The following is a 19,141-nucleotide window of genomic DNA, read 5'->3' on the forward strand; positions in this document are numbered from 1 at the left end:
CTGCTTTACAGTCTTCGAAAACAAGAACATCAGCAACAAAGCGGTAAAGCCATCTGTCCTAGAAACACTTCTGTCTTTCAGCAATTTGAGCATAAAGTTGATTTCTTGACAAAGAAGTTCTCTTAACAGCCATTTGATTCTTTTTCTTTTCCTTGGCTCTCTAGTGGCCATCTTTGTACCTTTCCTAATTCTTAAATAAGGAATAAAGAACTTTTCTGATAACTTTGTTTCTTTACGTACCAGTTTACTCTGTTTATTTCACTAACATCTTCTCTTCTCTCCATTTATAGGAAATGCCTTACTTTTTCTTCCCTTCTTCACTCATCACCCTGCACTGTGTCCATCCATAACCACGTCTTCCACTTGTTCATTAGTTTTTGTTCTTTCAGCCACAATTTCCCTACCTTTTCCACAGACAGCATTGCTGAGTGGTTAAATTTCTGAGTCGGGAGATAAATTCAAGTCTCAGCTCTACCTGATCTTAGGGAGCTTACTTCACCTCTCTAGGCAGCCATCTCCTGAGCTATAGAATGAGGATGGCCAGAGATATGCCTGGTAAAGTATTTTTTTATTTCTTCTTTTGGAATCTTATATCTTCTGCACACATCTGATAAATTTCCCAGTTTTTGAGACATTATATTTTAGCTACTATTATAAAATTATCAGAAAAAAAAAATGTTCTCTCAGTTTACATTCCTCCATCTCTGCTATTTCTTGAAAACAAATCATTTCGGTAAGCACATTCCAGATTGCTAATGTCTATGCAAGTAAGGATCCTCAAATCCTAAGCTTTTACAAATTGATTCTAAATACTTGGCTGTGTAGGTCGCTTTGTTCCAAGAGGTAGATGAAGTTGCTGCTGTAAGAAAAGCCATATTTCCTTGAGAAATTTTTCCATTTTACAGTTTTGTGATGATTTGGGCTTTGCCTCTTCCCTGAGCCAAGATGAACCTCTCACCTTCAGAGCACTTGATAAGTGGTTAAGAATACCCACCTCTTAACTCGGTTCTATTTTTCACACCTATTTCCCAAATCACACCCAAAATCTGTTTGCTACTTTTCCTGGAACTCTTAGTCCAACACAATGTTATATCAATCCCATCACAATAATGCCTTTGTCTAATGTTTCATTATCTTCAGAAATGGCTAAATTGGAAAAGACAAGCGTGGGCTCCTCCTGCACCATCAAAAAGGCAAACTCTGACAGGCTGTCAGCAGCACCCTGGAGGAAGAGGAAGAGAGAGCCCACCCATGTTCAGGACCAGACATCACAGATCCCCAGTGTGTTAGCCAAACTCAGCCCAGCTCACCTGTAATTTCCAGAATCAAACAACCTGAGGCTTGTGATCATTGGTGGCGAGGTGTTCCAAAGGGCACAGCCCCCACTATACAGTACTTCCTGGGTGCTTTTTCAGGATGACTGATGAGAGTCTTTGCATGCAAGCAGCCACTCAACTGACACATTCGTGAAATGTGTGTGCTCTTCATGTGTGTTCATATTCAGTATTGGACACAATCCCAAAGTGCAACTGATAACATTTCATGGCATTATTTGGAAAATTTTCTTTGCCCTTTATCCATCTCTTCATTCATCTGTTTTTAATTATGAAAAAGTTATTTCCTAGTCCAAAGGCCAGGCCATAGTCAAAATGAAAGCCATAATACAGATTTTCAATATCCAACATCTTTTCGTACTTTCCTTTGGCTCATATGGTAACCATTCTGTACAGGGAGGAAAAAAAAAAGTATATAATACCTTCTGGGAAAACTAGGAAATATTTTTTCTGGACCCACCTAGCATATCTTGGAGTATCAGGCAAAGCCCTTGAGCAACAGAACTTCATGTTGTGGTTTGTTTTCATACCTGCGGTCTTCAAAGGAATGGGCAACTTTATTTTGCTAATTGCAACTTAACTAGCTTCTTACAGAATTCAATGATAAGGGCCACAGTTACAGTCATGGCGGAAGAAGGAAAAGAACACACATCAAGAGATTTAAATTTTAGGTCTAAGTTTTCTACCTTCACTAGTTGGGTGCCCTTCAACGATTCACTTTACTCTCTGGGTCTGTTCTAACTCTATTCTAAGCTAAGCCACACGTTCCTTTAGTCCAGACATTGCATACTGGCCAATTGCTGCCAAATACATCCCACATGAATATTTTGTTTGGCCCAGAAAGTGTTTTTGAAATTGGTACATAATAAATAAAAACCCGCATTTCCAGCTCCTCTTGAAAAACACAAAGATGGGCAACAGTGAACCAATGTTCCCATCTGACAACAATCGTCTAAAGCTGAGTTTAGACTTCCTACTCTAGAGGGGTCAGATTTTACAGCCCACCTCTCCCTATTGCCTGGCACTGGCTCTGCTTTGCTCACGTACAATATCTTCTGGCCCTAAAAGGAATCTGAGCTTGCTCTCCTGCCTTAGCTAGTTATCTGCCCAATGGATTGGGTTTTTGTTTTGTTGTCATTGTTGTTGCTGTTTTGGTTTCCAGGAACTCACCATCCAGCCACCCACTGGATCTGCTCTAATTTTTCAAAGTGATTCTTATTAATGTGAAGCATAAAATAGAAGCATTTCCCCACATGTCCTGACTATTAAAATGCCTGCCTCATGTTGGTGGCTCAGAGTGAGCTTGTAATGACACCACCACGTCTTCTTCACATGAAACTGCTTGTCAAACATGGTCTGCTCTGACCTGTGATTTCTTAACAAGAATTTATAGTTCTACCCTGAATTTCTATATTTCATACAGGGATTTTGTGATTATCAAATATGCCATATTATGAAATTATCAAAAGCTTCTAAATAAGTCCCTAACTGTGTACAAAACCTGTTATCATTTAAATACACATAGACTCAGTACTGACAAAAAGAATGTCTGTCAGTAAGGTGGTGTTATGGTTTTTATTTTTACATGTTTTGGTTTTTTAAAAAAAAAACTGTTTCTAATTAGGTCTTTTAACATTATATTAAAACTCAATAATAATGCCAAGCAGAGATTACCTTGCTGAGAGATACCTTAACAGAAGCACATTTTAATCAAGAATGACCTGCCAAACCATACCACCTGCCCTCTTTCTTAATGCTTTGTGAACCAAGTTTGCCTCACCACATACAGAATGAAATACATTTCACTTTCTTCATACAAATTTATACATTCTGCATATAAATGAGCGGATACTAAAAACACCACCATGTAACCCTGTTGTTCACAAAATACATTTAAATCTACTCTTAATTTTTTATATTTGTGTGTTTTTATGTTCTTATATTAGGAGTAAATGGTTGTGGATCACTTTCAGAATCTACTGCTTACCGGAAGCGATCCACAGCCATTTACTGCTAATATAAAAAACCAGTTGCCACAGAGTCAGCTCCACCTCATGGCAACCCCACGTGTGTTAGTGTAGAACTTTGCTCCACAGAACTTTCAATGGCTGAGTTTTTGGACGTAGATTGCCAGGCCTTCCCAGGCACCTCAGTTAGACTCAAACCTCCAACCCTTCAGTTAGCAGCCAAGGGTGTTAACTGTTTGCACCACTCAGGGACTCCACTGCTAATACAAGAATTTTAAAAAATCAAAACAAAAACATAGAAGAACAGATTGAAATTTAAATGCAAAGAAAAAAACAATATCTAAGCCAACCCGCAGACACATTTGTGGGACAGAGCAGTAGTACCTGGCTGGGCAAAGGGCTGACACCACCATGTTTTTCTCTCCTTACCAGGCAACAGCATCTCATGACTTTCTCTCTTTTGTGTTTAAGATCGGAGCACAGTGCTACTTGGAATGTTCGGCCCTGACTCAGAAAGGTCTCAAAGCGGTTTTTGATGAAGCGATCCTCACTATCTTCCACCCCAAGAAAAAGAAGAAACGCTGCTCCGACTGCCACAGGTGCTGCTCAGTTGTCTGAGGTTGCTGACACTTACCTGCACCCACAGAAGGGTAGAAATAGCAGCCGAACCTGGGTCCAAGCTCAAGTCAAAAAGGAGGGCATGACCGGAAAGGAATTCACTTCAGCCAGAAGCTGCTCCTTCCCTCTGGGAGCCCTCCCAAGCACCACACGCTAGTCAGCCAACCGCCACGAACCCCTGCCAGCAGAAGCACCCACATTGCACACTCTAAGAGAGCGCTGAGCCCGGATTTCAGCTTTGTGTCGGAAACAAAGTCAGAGACCATCTTTCTTTTTACATCTCCTCCCTCTGTCAACATGAAGCTGACAAGAAATTACTGCAGGAAAACCAAAAGAACTTGGTTTCTGTAGCAGCGGCCATTTTTGACGCTTTTTACAGAACATTGGAATACAATACTAACCTTTTTTCTGAATCTGCTACTCTACCCATGTGTCTTACATTCATCTGTATTATCTCAAGAAATTTGCTAATTTCCAATTTACTCAGGCCTTACAGATTCATACCAAATCGGTATAGACAGGATTTTTATATTCACATCTGTTTTTAGCCTGTTTCTACCAAAGCTATTAGAACCAACATGTACCTCTGAATGCCTGATTATGAAAAGACAAAGGAAAACTTAAAACCTCATGGACATATCCATACAGAGCCATGATTGTGGAACCTGATTGAAAGAAAATGTCATCTGAGTTGTTGCAGGTCCACATTGTTGCCAAAGATTCACCTTAGAAACACTTCGGTTGATGGGTGGCCTGATTTTTGCCATATTATATGACCATGGTAAATTAGAAATGAACTGTAGTATTTCAGCTTTTCATCCAAATTGCCTGGGTAGAAGAGTGTGGCAGGACCCATCTTCTAAGATATTCCTTATTCAGCAAAGTGAAATTTCCTGCTTCCTCCCTCCTCCAGTGAGCACATGCTCTGTCCCTCCCTTGATTTCACCCCTTCTCCCCTGCCAGGCTTCCTTTGCTCTCCCCAGTCATAACTTGATCTAAAAGAAGGATCTGCCATTGGGGAAGGAAAATCCAATATTTAAAAACTCTTCAAAGGTCAAGTAAAGTGTCTCAACTTTTCCATTTGCTTCAAATAAAAATGCTTCTCAGCTTACCCCCACATGGGCTGCCATTCCATTTAAACGACATTTTCCAGTTTCAAAAAAAACACCAAATCAATTGTCCCCGAGTCCATTCTGACTCACAATGACCCCATGTGTGTCAAAGTAGACCTGCACTCCACAGGGTTTTCAATGGCTGTGATCTTTCACTGGCACCTCTAGGTGGATTCAAACTGTCAACCTTTCAGTTAGTAGTTGAGCGCTTGACTGCTTGTGCCACCCAGGTCTCCTTTTCAGGTACAACTAGTACTAAAACATTACATCTCCCTGTTTCCTATAGTCATTGTCGCAAATGTCTTTTTAAGGGCTAGGTCTGTGGGTACCAAGTTCTGGATCCGTTTATGTGTTATCCCCTGCTGTCCAAAATGATGCACTATTTAGAACAGAGACTTTGGGGAAGTAAAATCTTCCAGTAAGGGATTACGTATAGAAGCCCTGGTGTGCAGCGGTTAAAGCGCTTGGCTATTAACCAAAAGGTCAGTGGTTCAAACCTACCAGCTGCCCCACTGGAGAAATCTGTGGCAGTCTGCTTCCATAAAGATTACAGCCTTGGAAACCCTATGGAGCAGTCCTACCCTGTCCTATGGGGTCAAAAAAAAAAAAAGTCACTATGAGTCAAAATTGACTTGATGGCTGCAGGTTTTTTGTTGCTGTTTATTCTATACAAACCTTACAAAATGCCAGGAACTCTTAATATCATGAAGTGAGTTACTTCTTTGCTTTTAATTAGAGGCTATGAGGGCTTCTAATTAATCTTATTTGCTAACAAGTACCCTGGAAACTCCCAGATAGGCACTTAATTTTTTATTTCAATTGCATAAGGAAAGGGCTGCTTTGCAGCACAATATTACAGAAATTTTAGTTTAAGACTTTCCAGATTAAAACTCCCTCTACTGGAAAAAGCCAGCCTTCCTTGTCCCTTCTGCTCCTGGAGGAAGCACATAAACAAAGAAGCATATGGTATAGGTCATTCTCCATTAAGACCTTCCATGCCACCCCCTCCATTATTTGTTTCATCATTTGTTTAGAATTTCTGAAATTTTTTCCTTTCTTCCCCATTTCAAGTTCTATTTCCCTTCTCTAATGGCCAACCATTCTCTTACACACACGCACGCACACACACACACACGCACATATCCCACAGCCTAAAAGAAAACGGGAGTTTTGTAAGTCAAAGCTTGACATTTAGATTAAACAAGGGCTTTCCGCCTTTGTAAATGGAAATCAACTGTGTATGAACTATAACTCCATGAAGGTTACAAATTCATCCTTTACAAACGGTAATGGGCATTTAGTTCTGTAATAAATGACTTGCTATTGACCAGTTCCGTTACATTATTCCATAGTTACATCTTGCTAATGGGCCATTCCTCACTTCTCACTGATGTGTTTGAAAAATTGAGAGCAGTATGTTTGCTCCACCACGGAGAATTTTCCAGATATGTGCACTCAGCTGGCAATTGGCTCCCCAAGACATCACCTCCTTAATGGGCCACAGGGCTTCACTTGCTCACAGTGGGAAAATCACCCTCTCACCTGGAACCGGATCCCTGTGAAAGACGGTTAGAGCCTGGGTGGAGCAGACTCCCAGGGGCCTTAGGAGCTAATTGCTGAATAAAGCAATGAAGAAGAAAGAAACCTAAATGAGTTAATGTCATTCCACCAATTTACCATGAGCACTTATTTCCTGTTTCATGACAAGATCTAGTACACTAAAAAGTGCTTTTTGCCACAAGATTAAATATAACTATATTCTGAAACCAAAGAAGAGACATAGAAACTTGAAGAAGGTTCCTTTAAAGGTTCACACTATCTCCCAAAGTCAAGAAAAGGCAGCTGAGCTCTATTTAAAGGTATAGTCTTAACTTTTCGAACCCAAAGAGGCCTCAGAAATTATAGTCCAACCTCCCTCTACCCCATTTTACAGATGAGGAAACTTAAGTCCAAATAGGTTAAAAGAGGTGTGTGTGGCAGAGTTGGGACAGATCTTAGATTTTCTGACTTCCCATCCAGTGCCCTTCAACTCCACACAACAATCTGTTATCACACATACTGTGTTGGAGTTTTACAGGCATATTATTGGAGTTGTAGCTGTTTATAGAATCCAGCCACATTTCAAAAATAAGACTTCATGTCGTGGAACCACTGTTTTTTATCACACTAGTAATATCTTAGAGACAAGAATTTGATCTATGCACTCATATGCTTGGAACCCACAATAAACAGAGATGTAATCCCTGTCGAATTGTTCATTCAAGTAAGCTAGTTTAACAGATATTTTTTCATTCAGATGGTTGGTTGGTGGAATTCTTGAGCTAATTTGGAACAACAAAAGGACTAAGACACAAGTCAAAGCCACGTCCACAGTAAGAAATCTGGGCTGATTTCTGCCAAAAAAAAAAATTTTTTTTTAACTCAAAAAATAATTACTGAACCCAGTAACCACAGCAACCCTAAGCCAGGAAGCCCTAAACTAGAAAGTTAAAAACTACATCATATACATGTGACAAGAAGCAGGACTTGGTTCTGAGTTTTAAGTGACAATATGTCTGATCATAATAAGCAAGGAACTGTTCGGAGAGATTTCTGGGCCATAAGAGAAGTGCCAAATGCAGTGGGTGTAACCACACACAATTCTCATAGCACCACCAGTGAGGAACTAGTATTAAAGTGGCGGCCAAAAGGCCATCCATGACAAGGATACTCACACTTTTAGGAGAAAATAAAGTTAATCCAGAACTTGAAGCCAACAAAAATGCCGTTATTTAAGGTGTAAGTTCCTGTAAACACTACCCTCACAAACTAGGGGGTCTTCAATATGAAATGTTTGACTTGAGGTAAGCCTTTAAAAGAGGGTATGACATTCATAAAAACAAACTCATCCATGAGGCCAAAGTGATGGAAAATTAGAAACTGAGGTTTTGCTTTAAAGGAATGTTTGAAACGACACTGGGGTTTACAACCTAACCCATGTTTTGAAATGCATCTCTATGTTCAGATGCCAGAATACAAAAATGTGCATTCTTTCTCTACAGTGAGAAATGCCAATCACCAACTATCCTCCTAAGAGTCATCGCGTAGACTGCTCGGGTACAAAGACGGAAACTTGACAATTTTTTTCATTTCAAGGGCCATTATAAAGGAAAAGAGAATATCAGAGAAACTAAATTTCTTACAAGGGAAGCTAGGCACTTTTAAAAGAAAGCATTTAGAGAATGGACAGGCAGCTAAAACTAAACACAAGGCGAAAACACAGGACTGACAATTCTGCAAGAGTTGTTAACTTCTCCCTGGTCTCTAGAGGCATGGTTGTTGTGTTGTTAGGTGCAGTCTAGTCAGTTTCAACCCATAGCAACCCTACGTACTGCCCAGTCCTGCACCATCCTCACAGTCGTTGCTATCTTTGAGCCCACTGTTGTAGCCATTATGTCAATTCATCTCATTGAGGGTCTTCCTCTTTTTCACTGACCCTCTACTTTACCAAGCATGATGTCCTTCTCCAGGAATTGGTTCCTCCTGATTTACCTGTTGAAAGTGCATGAGACCAAGTCTCACCATCCTCGCTTCCAAGGAGCGTTCTGGCTGTACTTCTTCCAAGACAGATGTATTTTTTCTTCTGGCAATCCATGGTATGTTCAGTATTCTTGACCAACACCATAATATTCAAAGGCATCAATTCTTCAGTCTTCCTTATTCATTGCCCAGTTTTCACATGTATATGAGGGGCTGAAAAACAGCACAGCTTGAATCAGACACACCTTAGTCCTCAAATTGGCATCTTTGCTTTTTAACACTTGAAAGAGGTCTTTTGCAGCAGATTTGCCCAATGCAATATGTCATTTGTTTTCTTTTTTTTGTTTTTTTTGTTTGTTTGTTTTGTTTTGTTTTGTTTTCTTGACTGCTGCCTCCATGGGCCTTTATTGTGGATCCAGCTAAAATGAAATTGTTGACATCTTCGATGTTTTCTCCATTTATTGTGATGTTGCTTATTGGTGCAGTTTTCTTTATGTTGAAGTGTAATCCATACTGAAACCTGTAGTCTTTGATCTTCATCAGTAACTGCTTCAAGTCCTCTTCACTTTCAGCAAGCAAAGTTGTGTCATCTGCGTATCTCCACCAATCCTGATGCTGCATTCTTCTTCATATAGTCCAGCTTCTCGGATTATCTGCTCAACATACAGATCGAATACATATGGCAAAATAATACAACTCCAACACACCCCTTTCCTGACTTTAAACCATGCAGTTTCCCGGTTCTGTTAGAACAACTGTCTCTTGGTCTATGTACAGATTCTGCGTGAGCACATTTAAGTGTTCTGGAATTCTCATTCTTCACAATGTTATCCTTGATTTGTTATGATGCACACAGTCAAATGCATTTCCATAGTCAATAAAATACAGGTAAACATCTTTCTGGTATTCTTTTCTTTCAGTGAAGATCCATCTGACATCAGTAATGATATCCCATAGAATCCCTCAACCTTGCAATTTGAGGCTTGTATTTTTTTTCTCTAGTTCTTTCAGTTTGAGAAATGCCAACCGTGTTCTTCCCTTTTGGTTTTCTAACATCAGGTCTTTGCACAATTCGTTATCATACTTTACTTTGTCTTCTCCAGCCAGCCTTTGAAATCCTCTGTTCAGCTCTTTTACTTCATCATTTCTTCCATTTGCTTTAGCTACTCTATGCACAAAAGCAAGTTTCAGAGTCTGATATGACATCCATTCTGGTCTTTTCTTTCTTTCCTGTCTTTTTAATGACCTTTTGTTTTCTTCATATATGATGCCCTTTATGTCATCCCACAACTGTCTGGTCTTCAATCATTAGTGTTCAATGCATTAAAATCTATTCTTGAGATGGTCTCTAAATTCAGGTGGGACATACTCAAGATCATACTTTGGCTCTCATGGACTTGTTTCAGTTTTCTTCAGCTTCATCTTGAGCTTGCATATGAGGAACTGATCGTCTGTTCTGCGGTTGGCCTCTGACCTTGTTCTGATTGAAGATATTGAGCTTTTCTATCATCTCTTTCCACAGATATAGTCTATTTGATTCCTGTGTGTTCCTTCCAACAAGGTCCACATGTATAGTCATCATTTTTGTTGTCACAAAAAAGTATTTGCAATGAGTAAGTCATTGGTCTTGCAAAATTCTATCATGCGATCTCCAGCATCGTTTCTATCACGAAGTTCATACTTTCCAACTACCAATCCTTCTTTTTTCCAGCTTTCACATTCCAGTCACCACTAATTATCAATGCGTCTTGATTGCACGTTTAATCAATTTCAGATTGCAGATGTTGGCAAAAATCTTCAGTGTCTTCATCTTTGGCCTTAAAGTTTGGTGCATAAATTTGAATAATAGTCATATTAACTGGTCTTCCTTATAGGCATATGGATATTATGCTATCACTGACAGCATTGTACTTCAGGATGGATCTCGCAATATTCTTTTTTTTTTTAATTTGATTTATTTTGTTGTTCTTTTTGAGAAAATATACAGCAAAACATACACCAGTTCAACAGTTTCTACATGTACAATTCAGTGACATTGATACATTGATACAGTTGTGCAACAATTCTCACCCTCCTTTTCTGAATTCTTTCACCCTCATTAACATGAATTCACTGCTGCCTCTGGTTCCCACCTAATCTTTCGAATTGCTGTGGTCAATTTGAGTCCATATATATAGTTCTTAAAAGAGCGTAATACTCCAGGCAAACTTTTTTTTTACTAGTTAAGCTAAATTATTGCTCGGTTTAAAGAAGACTTCAGGGGTTATTTTTGGTTTAAGGTTTAAGATTATCTCAGGACAATAGTTTCAGGGGTTCATCCACCCTCCATGGCTCCAGTAAATCTAGAATCTATGAGAATTTGAAATTCAGGTCTGCATTTTCCCCCTTTTCATCAGGATTCTTCTATAGAATCTTTGATCAAAATGTTCAGTAACGGTAGCCAGGCATCATCCAGTTCTTCTGGTCTCACATCAAACAGGGCAGTTGTTCATGGAGTCAATTAGCCACACATTTCATATCCTCCTCCTATTTCTGACTCTCCTTCCTCTGCTGCTCCAGGTGAATAGAGACCAATTGTTATGCTTTGGATGCCCACTTGTAAGCTTTTAAGACCTCATACACTACACAGTGAACTAGGAAGTAGAAGAGAAGCACTAAACATGTTATTAGGCAAATTACCTGAGACGTCCCATGAAACTATGACCCTAAACCTCCAAACCAAGGAACCAAATCCCATGAGGTGTTTAGTTGTATAAAAGTAGCCTCAGCTACTTTTTTTTTTTTGTCATTGTAAATATATCTATGACACAACTTTTGACAATTCAACTTTTTACAGGTGTACAACATATTGATAGCAATCACAATAATTGGCTGTGCAACTCTATCCTTAATCAATGTGATTTTTCTATCAGTATTAACCCCTTTTCCCCCTCCCTGTTACCCCTGTTAACCACTAATAATCTTTTGTCTCCATACATTTACTTTTTCTTGGTTTTTTATATAAGCAAGGTCATATAATACTTGTCCATTTGTGGTTGGCTTATTTCGATCAGCATAATGTCTTCAAGCTCCATCCATACTGTAGCATGTATCACAACTTCATTTCTCCTACTGGCTGAGTAGTATTCCATTGTATGTGTATACTACATTTTGTTTATCCATTTATCTGTTGATGGGCATTTAGGTTGTTTCTAGCTTTTGGCTATTGTGAATAGTATTGCAATGAACGTTGGTGTACAAGTCTCTTTTAGAGCCTCTACTTTCAAGTCTTTTGGGTATATACGTAGGAGTGGAGTCATATAATAATTCTATTTTTAGTTGTTTGAGGAACTACCACACCGTTTTCCACAATGGCTGTACCATTTTGCACTCCTACCAGCAATGAATGGATAAGGGTTCCAATTTTCCCACATTCTCACCAACATTTGTTATTTTCTGGGTTTTTCCTTTTTTTTTTTTTAATCTTAGCCATCCTAGTGGTGAAATGTTCTTTTTGACGATAAATGCAATGTCATTCCTCTTTAATTTGTCATTCCTTGCATAGTAGGCCATAGAATTGTCTGATTCAAAATGGCCAATACCAGTCCATTTCAGCTCGCTAATGCCTAGGATATTGATCTTTATGCATTCCATTTCATTTTTGGCAACTTCTAATTTTCCTAGATTCATACTTTGTACATTCCCCATTCCCGTTATTAACGGATGTTAGCAGCTGGTTTCTTCTCATTTTGAGTCATGCCACATCAACAAATGTAGGTCCTGAAAGCTTGACTCCATCCATGTCATTAAGGTGAACTCTACTTTGACAAGGCAGCTCTTCCCCAGTTGTATTTTGAGTGCCTTCCAACCTAAGGGGCTTATCTTCCAGCACTATATCAATGTTCTGCTACTATTCCTAAGGTTTTCACTGTCTAATTTTTTTCACTGTCCAAATAGATCACCAGGCCCTTCTTCCTACTCTGTCTTAGTCTGGAAGTTCCACTGATACTTGTCTACCATGGGTGATCCTGTTGGTATTTGAAATGCCAGTGGCAAAGCTTCCAGCATCCCAGCAACATGCAAGCCCCCACAGTATGACAAACTAACAGACAGGTGGTGGCACAGGGATTAATAAAGAAGGACTGTTAATGTTCATAGGAGCCCTGGTTGCACAGTGGTTAAAACGCTAGGCTGCTAACCAAAAGGTCAGCAGTTTGAACCCACCAGCTGCTCCGTGGGAGAAAGGTAAGGCAGTCTGCTTCTGTAAAGATTTACAGTGTTGGAAACCCTATGAGGCAGTTCTACTGTGTCCTATAGGATAACTATGAGTCGAAATTGATTCAACGGCAATGGGTTTGGTTGAGTTGCAGATAAGGTTCACGTTTCTGGGTATCTTAAGCAGAGTGGTACAGCATCAGCCAATATTGTTGACTATTAATATCTTAGAATCCTTGATGATTCCACCTTGCAATTGGTTCAAAATGAATAAAATTCTGGGCAAAGTCCTTCAGGAGTCTCTATCTTTAATAGCAGCTTGGGCCATCATCCTCTCACCTTCTCCGCTTACACAGAACATACAGTCAAGGGAAGCTTATGGAGAAATTTGAGTGAATAAATGATTTGCAGTTTTCCTTAAGCACAAACTGGCATAAAATCTGAAAACCACGACTTTGGGATACCTGGGAACCTATTCATATGAATGATATTTACTCATCTTCAGTGGGTTATCTCTAAATGGATAGATTGCATTTAAAATGCACACAGCAATGACAGGATACAAAAATATGAGATAAAGCAACAGTTCATGGTGCGTCAATGGTCATCAAAGACCAGAAGGGAAATTAAAACTTCAGGCTCTACTCAGAGACACTTCAGTCATCAGAGACTTGACCATGCTCTTTGGAGATCTCTTTGGGTTAGGGAGAAATGAGAGGCATTGACTCATTTGTGAACTGGTGGGATGCAAGTTCAACAATAGTACTTGGCTTTAAATTCCACTACAGGAAATTACAGTGAAAGTTGCATGTTTAATCTTGGTCATAATCTATTTTTTTTATTCTCCCCAGAGGATGTTATATCAAAAGCCAAAGTTGTTTTAGTGTGTATAAGTTTTAAATATGTTCCACTGTGACAATTTCATTCTGCTGTATGAGTTCTGTGGTGATTCAGAAGCTTTGTGATGCTATAGCTGGAGTAATTGTGTTGTATTTTTAACCATGTCCTCCAAACCCCCCTATATGCAGTTATCTTTTCTTAACAGGATTTGATCAGTGTTGTAGGGCACATAATGTCTGGAGCAATCTGAGTAGAAGGACCTCAAGGACTAGATCCAAGTCTCACCTAGAAGCAACCTTAGCATGCTTTGCTTCCCAGTGACCCTGCACAAGTCAGTCTTTTGAGTTTATATTAGTTCATTGGAGGAAAAAACATGGAAACCCCTTCAAAGCAGGGCAATGTGTTTGGGAAAGCTTTGTAAATACACATCAAAAATCCCACCACTTGTCATTTTTTAAAACAAATTCTTTAAGCAATCAGATTTTTTCCCCCTTTATGGGAGATATGGGCAGGAAAGTTATAGAATTCTACATTCTTCTCGTCACTTGATTTAAATTGGGGTTTGCCCGGATTAAACAGTAATTACTGTTTAAGTACATTTCAGCAAAGTTTCATTCCAAAGGAAACAGTTCATGTTGCTCCCACTGCAATCTCTACAGAGGATAGACAAGGGAGTATGGCTGGCCTGCTCATGGGTTGGCATCTTATAATCTGCATCTCATACAATGTCTATTCTATGAACACTTTTTATAATTAATGGACCATTATTTCAAGCACCCTTCAGCCTTGCAGTTTATTTTGTTGTACCATATCCTGACTTTTAAGTAATTAAATAGTCTTCTTCCAACTCTTATTTCTGCACCGTCTGAGAGTGTCTTCACCAGCCATTCAAGGAAACTGCTTTTCTCAGGCCAGTGTTATGATCGGAAATTGCCTACCCCCTCATTATTCAAAGAGTGGCCCATGGACCAACAGCATTGGAATCACCTAGGAGCTAGTTAAAAAATCTGTTGCCAGTGAGTCGATTCCGCCTCCTGGCAACCCTATAGGACAGAGTAGAACTGCCCCATAAGGTTTCCAAACAGCAGCTGGTGGAGTCGAACTGCCAACCTTTTGGTTAGCAGCCGAATTCTTAACCACTGAACAACCAGGGCTCCAGGAGCCGGTTAGACTTGTAGAATCTCAGGCCCACCCCAGAACTAGTGAATCAGAATCTGCAGTTTAACAGGACCCCAGGTGATTCTTGCATATCTTAAAAGTTGGGAAGTACTGGTCTATGGACATTCACGTTCATCATCAGTCTTTATATCTAAAATACGTTAACTGAGACTCTTCCTAGATACATCCAAACACCTTGAGGGTCCAAGTTACTGGGGCTAAGGGCTGGAGACCATGGTCTCAGGGACATCTAGGTCAACTGGCATAACCTAGTCCATAAAGAGAATATTCTACATCCTACTTTGGTGAGTAGTGTCTGGGGTCTTAAAAGCTTGAGATCATCCATCTAAGATACATCTATCAGTCCATTCAGAGCAATGGAGAATGAAGAAAACCAAAGACACAAGGAAAATATTAGTCCAAAGGACTAATAAAGCACAGCCTCCACCAGCCTAAGCCCCAAAAATTAGATGATGCCCAGTATCATCACCAACCACTCTGATAGGGATCACAATAGAGAGTCCCAGGCAGAGTGGGAGAAAAATGTAGAACAAAATTCAAATTCACACACACAAAAAAAGACCAGATTTACTGGCCTGACAGAGACTGGAGGAACCCTTGAGACTATGGTACCTGAGCTCCCTGCTAATGCAGAACTGGAGCCACTCCCAAAGTCCACTTTTGGGCCCAAGGTTAGACCTGTACTCCATTACTATCAAGTCACTTCCAACTCATAGTGACCATATAGGACAGAGTACAGCTGCTCCATAGGGTTTTCAAAGAGCAGCTGGTGGATTTGAACTGCCAACCTTTTGGTTAGCAGCAGAGCTCTTAACCGCTATGCCACCAGGGCTCCAGAAAGATTAGACAGATCTGTAAAACAAACAATAACACACGTGAGGAAGGTGCTTCTTAATTCAGTCAAGTATATGAGACCAAATGGGCAACATCTGCCCAAAACCAAAGACAAGAAGGCAGAATGGGACAGGAAAACTGGATGAATGGAAACAAGGAGCACGGGGTGGAAAGGGGGAGAGTGCTGACACATTGCAGGGATCGCAACCAATGTCAGGAAACAATTTGTGTATAAATTTTTGAATGAGAAACTAATTTGCTCAGTAAAGTTTTACCTCAAGCACAACAAAAGTTAAAAAAAAAAAAATGTAGCTGCCTGGCACAAAAAGGTGATGAAGAAACCATCAACTTAGCCCATCTCTGTGATAATAGATTTTGGGCATTCCTCAGGCTAATGTATGAATTATTCATATTTACTGGATAAATAAAAAGTCCTTGCTTTTTTTCATCATGTGCTGTCCAGCTGCAGGAAAGGAATAGCATATTTTGGAATCAAAAACAGAAAAGCTGCATCTGGTTTGAAAGATCTGTTAAATCTAAAGTACTTCTGTTCTGAAAGTCTTTTTGAAGTTTATAAGGGAGAGAAAAATACTCCCAAAAATTAGTTTCCTTAAAGAAATAAGAATTTATATCACATGAATTTGTAAACTTATAAAATGAGGATAAAATAAATTCCTTAGGCATAAAGCTTTTGATGAAGTTTCTGTCTTCATTGCTTAAGACATAGTGGTCTAGGTGCTTGTCGTGGATTGTGAATTGTGTTCCCCAAAAAATGTGTGTATCAGTTTGGCTGGGCCGTGATTCCCAGTATTATATGGTCATTCTCCATTTTGTGATTGTAATTTTATATTGAAGAGGATTTGGGTGGGATTATAACACCCTTACTAAGGTCACAGCCCTCATCCAATGTAAAGGGAGTTTTCTGGGGTTGTGGCCTGAACCACCTTTTATCTTCCAAACCCACTGCCCTTGAGTCAATTCTGACTCATAGCGACCCTATAGGACAGAGTAGAACTACCCCGTAGAGTTTCCAAGGAGGGCCTGGCGGATTCGAACTGCTGACCTCTTGGTTAACAGCTGTAGCACTTAGCCACTATGCCACCAGGGTTTCCTTTTATCTTACAAGAGAGAAAAGGAAAGGGAAGCAAGCAGAGAGTTGGGGACCTCAAACCACCAAGAAAGCACCACCGGAGTAGAGCACATCCTTTGGACCCAGAGCTCCTGCACCTGAGAAGCTCCTCAACCAGAGGAAGATTGAGGACAAGGACCTTCCTCTAGAGCCGACACAGAGAGAAAGATTTCTCTTGGAGCTGACGCCCCAAATTTGGACTTTTAGCCTACTTTACTGTGAGAAAATAAATTTAGCCATCCACTTGTGGTATTTCTGTTACAGCAGCAGGAGATAACTAATACAGTGCCAGAATGAGGGTTAATTGCAAACTACTTGTTCTCTAAACAGGGCATCCCACAGACTCATTGCTTTACTGCCTTAAGCACAGACCAGAGTTTTATTCACTTATCCCCCTTGTTGACATAAGCAACATATTTTGCTAAACATCACTGGAGACCATGCTGTGTTCTCCATGCCCACAGCACATCCTGTGTACAAGAATCCTTAAAAATTGTAAACACACACACACACACTGAAATCTATGGTCGTCTTCAAATCCCATCGCTACTAAAAAGATCTAAAGGCAAATTACACCTACCTTCAAGTAAATCAAGACAGAGCACAAAGATCACCACTTCTTTTGCACCTGCAAATGGCCTGGCTAGGTTGTCAACAACGCTCTCACAGGATGTGGCCCTGGTGTCTTTGCGTAGGTGCAGTCATTAAGGGACCACTTCCTCTTTGAAGGACCACCTCCACTTCTTGCAATAGGCTTCCCTTTGCACTGCTGGCCTGACTTCTGTCTGAGCAGGCTTTAAATACTTTCAGTGTCTTCCATCATGCTCTAGGATGTAGGAACCCACCTGTGTCCTGAGAGTGCCCACAAAATGAAAGGTTTTTAAACTGGGACTGCTTTTACATCTGGGAGCAGTTTGGCTACCCAAAGCAGTTAGCATTCTTGAAAGGGTTCGATCAAATCCAAAACTGGAGTCTTACCAAAGATTAATTATCCCTGATTTTTTGCTTATAACCACTGGTGCTTTCCAAAAAGTATTTCTCATACTATTTTCAAGATTTCACCTGGGACTGCATATCTGCCCACAGCCTGCCACACCACTGCACACCCACCCATTCACTTCCTGCCTAGAGTCACAAAGTCTATTTTACCCTCTTCATTGGAAACTAATATAGAAAGAAAACCGGCATCAACACAAAATTTCTTTTGAATAATTTATTTACTTGTAAATTTAAAATGTTTAATTCCCAGTCCCTTTACTGCAATAGAGCCCTAGTGGCACAGTGGTTAAAATCTCTGCTGCTAACCAAAGGTCAGCAGTTCTAATCCACTAGCCGCTCCTTGGAAACCCTATGGAGCAGTTCTACTCTGTCTTATAAGGTCACTATGAGTCGAAATCGACTCTATGGCAACGAGTTTACTACAACAGTAAAATAAAATCCCAGCCCAAGATATCCGAAAGCCTCTCTTCATTTGAATAAAAATGCTTCTGCTGAATTAAGTGCATGGCAATAATCAAGTGCTGAAGAAGCGAGACCCCCTGATCAGAGCCCACTCGCTTCTTCTCCTCCGCTTGACTGCAGTTCGGAATGCTGAAATTAGAATGAGTAAACATGTGGTACATTAGTTCCTTTTAGCTTTTGTCCTCAAGTTGGCTCAGATTTGGTTAATGCTGAAATTTGTGACTGATTTCATTTGGACCTTGTTTCTCACTAAAAGGTATTTATGGTTCAATGGGGAGATGTTTCAGCATTGGCTTCTTGAGCTTGCCAAGCAGGAGCCAAAAGTTGGTCAAAATCTCTTGCTTGAAAATGTTTCCCACATATTTTAAAACACTAGATGTTTTGATGCCACTCGGTAAAATTGGTTCCCCCAGAATATTTTAATTTCGGTATGTAGATTCCAAGAGGAAATGGAAGATGAAGGGTCAAAATCACCTGGGTGTTTAGATCACCTGCCTTTGATGGCCCACCTTTCCATGCTGCGGACATCTCAGGACACTTGGCAGGAGCAGCCCAGTGAAGCCAAGAAAACATGATCTCTCAAACACTTCGCATACAATTTTCAAACTAACAGGATAAATTTCTACATGTACAGTTCCTTGAGGTAATGACAATGAATAATTCATCAGTATCCTTTGTTGTGTTTGTATATAGTTTGTTTGCAGTGAATAAATGCTCTTTCAAATTATTTTAAGCTGGATATTATTTGACATTTGGGGATATTCACATTTATCCCTTGCTCATAATCCTGTCTTCAGCATCACCCAAAGATAATTATCCTTCTCATCTTGGTAATACAAGCAGTCACTGAGTTAGGAATGGCCGACTTACTTACAACCCGTAGTTACAAACTAGCCCTGTAAAGCCTATTATATTATAATTTTGAGGTATATACAATGGTTCATAATAACAAAC

At 39.9% G+C, this 19,141-nt stretch overlaps 1 protein-coding gene and 1 long non-coding RNA gene across 3 annotated transcripts in view; one reads left to right on the forward strand and one right to left on the reverse strand.

Annotated features, from left to right (window-relative positions):
• The window catches only part of RHOJ (ras homolog family member J), a 107,757-nt gene extending 101,399 nt beyond the window's left edge, over nt 1-6,358 (forward strand). The window contains exon 5 of the mRNA XM_003408697.4: nt 3,773-6,358. Within this exon, the coding sequence (XP_003408745.1) occupies nt 3,773-3,919 (147 nt within the window). The 3' untranslated portion in view covers nt 3,920-6,358. The remainder of the gene's footprint in view (nt 1-3,772) is intronic.
• Nucleotides 1-17,896, reverse strand: part of LOC111750161 (uncharacterized) — a 228,258-nt gene extending 210,362 nt beyond the window's left edge. The window contains exon 1 of one of the 2 annotated variants that reach the window (XR_010323174.1): nt 17,307-17,896. This is a non-coding gene — a long non-coding RNA (uncharacterized LOC111750161). Of the gene's footprint in view, nt 1-1,310; nt 3,779-17,306 lie in introns of those variants that run through there. The other variant, XR_002785316.2, reaches the window with a different exon arrangement.
• Between the last annotated feature and the right edge of the window lie 1,245 nt (nt 17,897-19,141).

Source organism: Loxodonta africana, chromosome 10 (genome assembly GCF_030014295.1).
Source record: "Loxodonta africana isolate mLoxAfr1 chromosome 10, mLoxAfr1.hap2, whole genome shotgun sequence".
Lineage (NCBI taxonomy): Eukaryota > Metazoa > Chordata > Mammalia > Proboscidea > Elephantidae > Loxodonta > Loxodonta africana.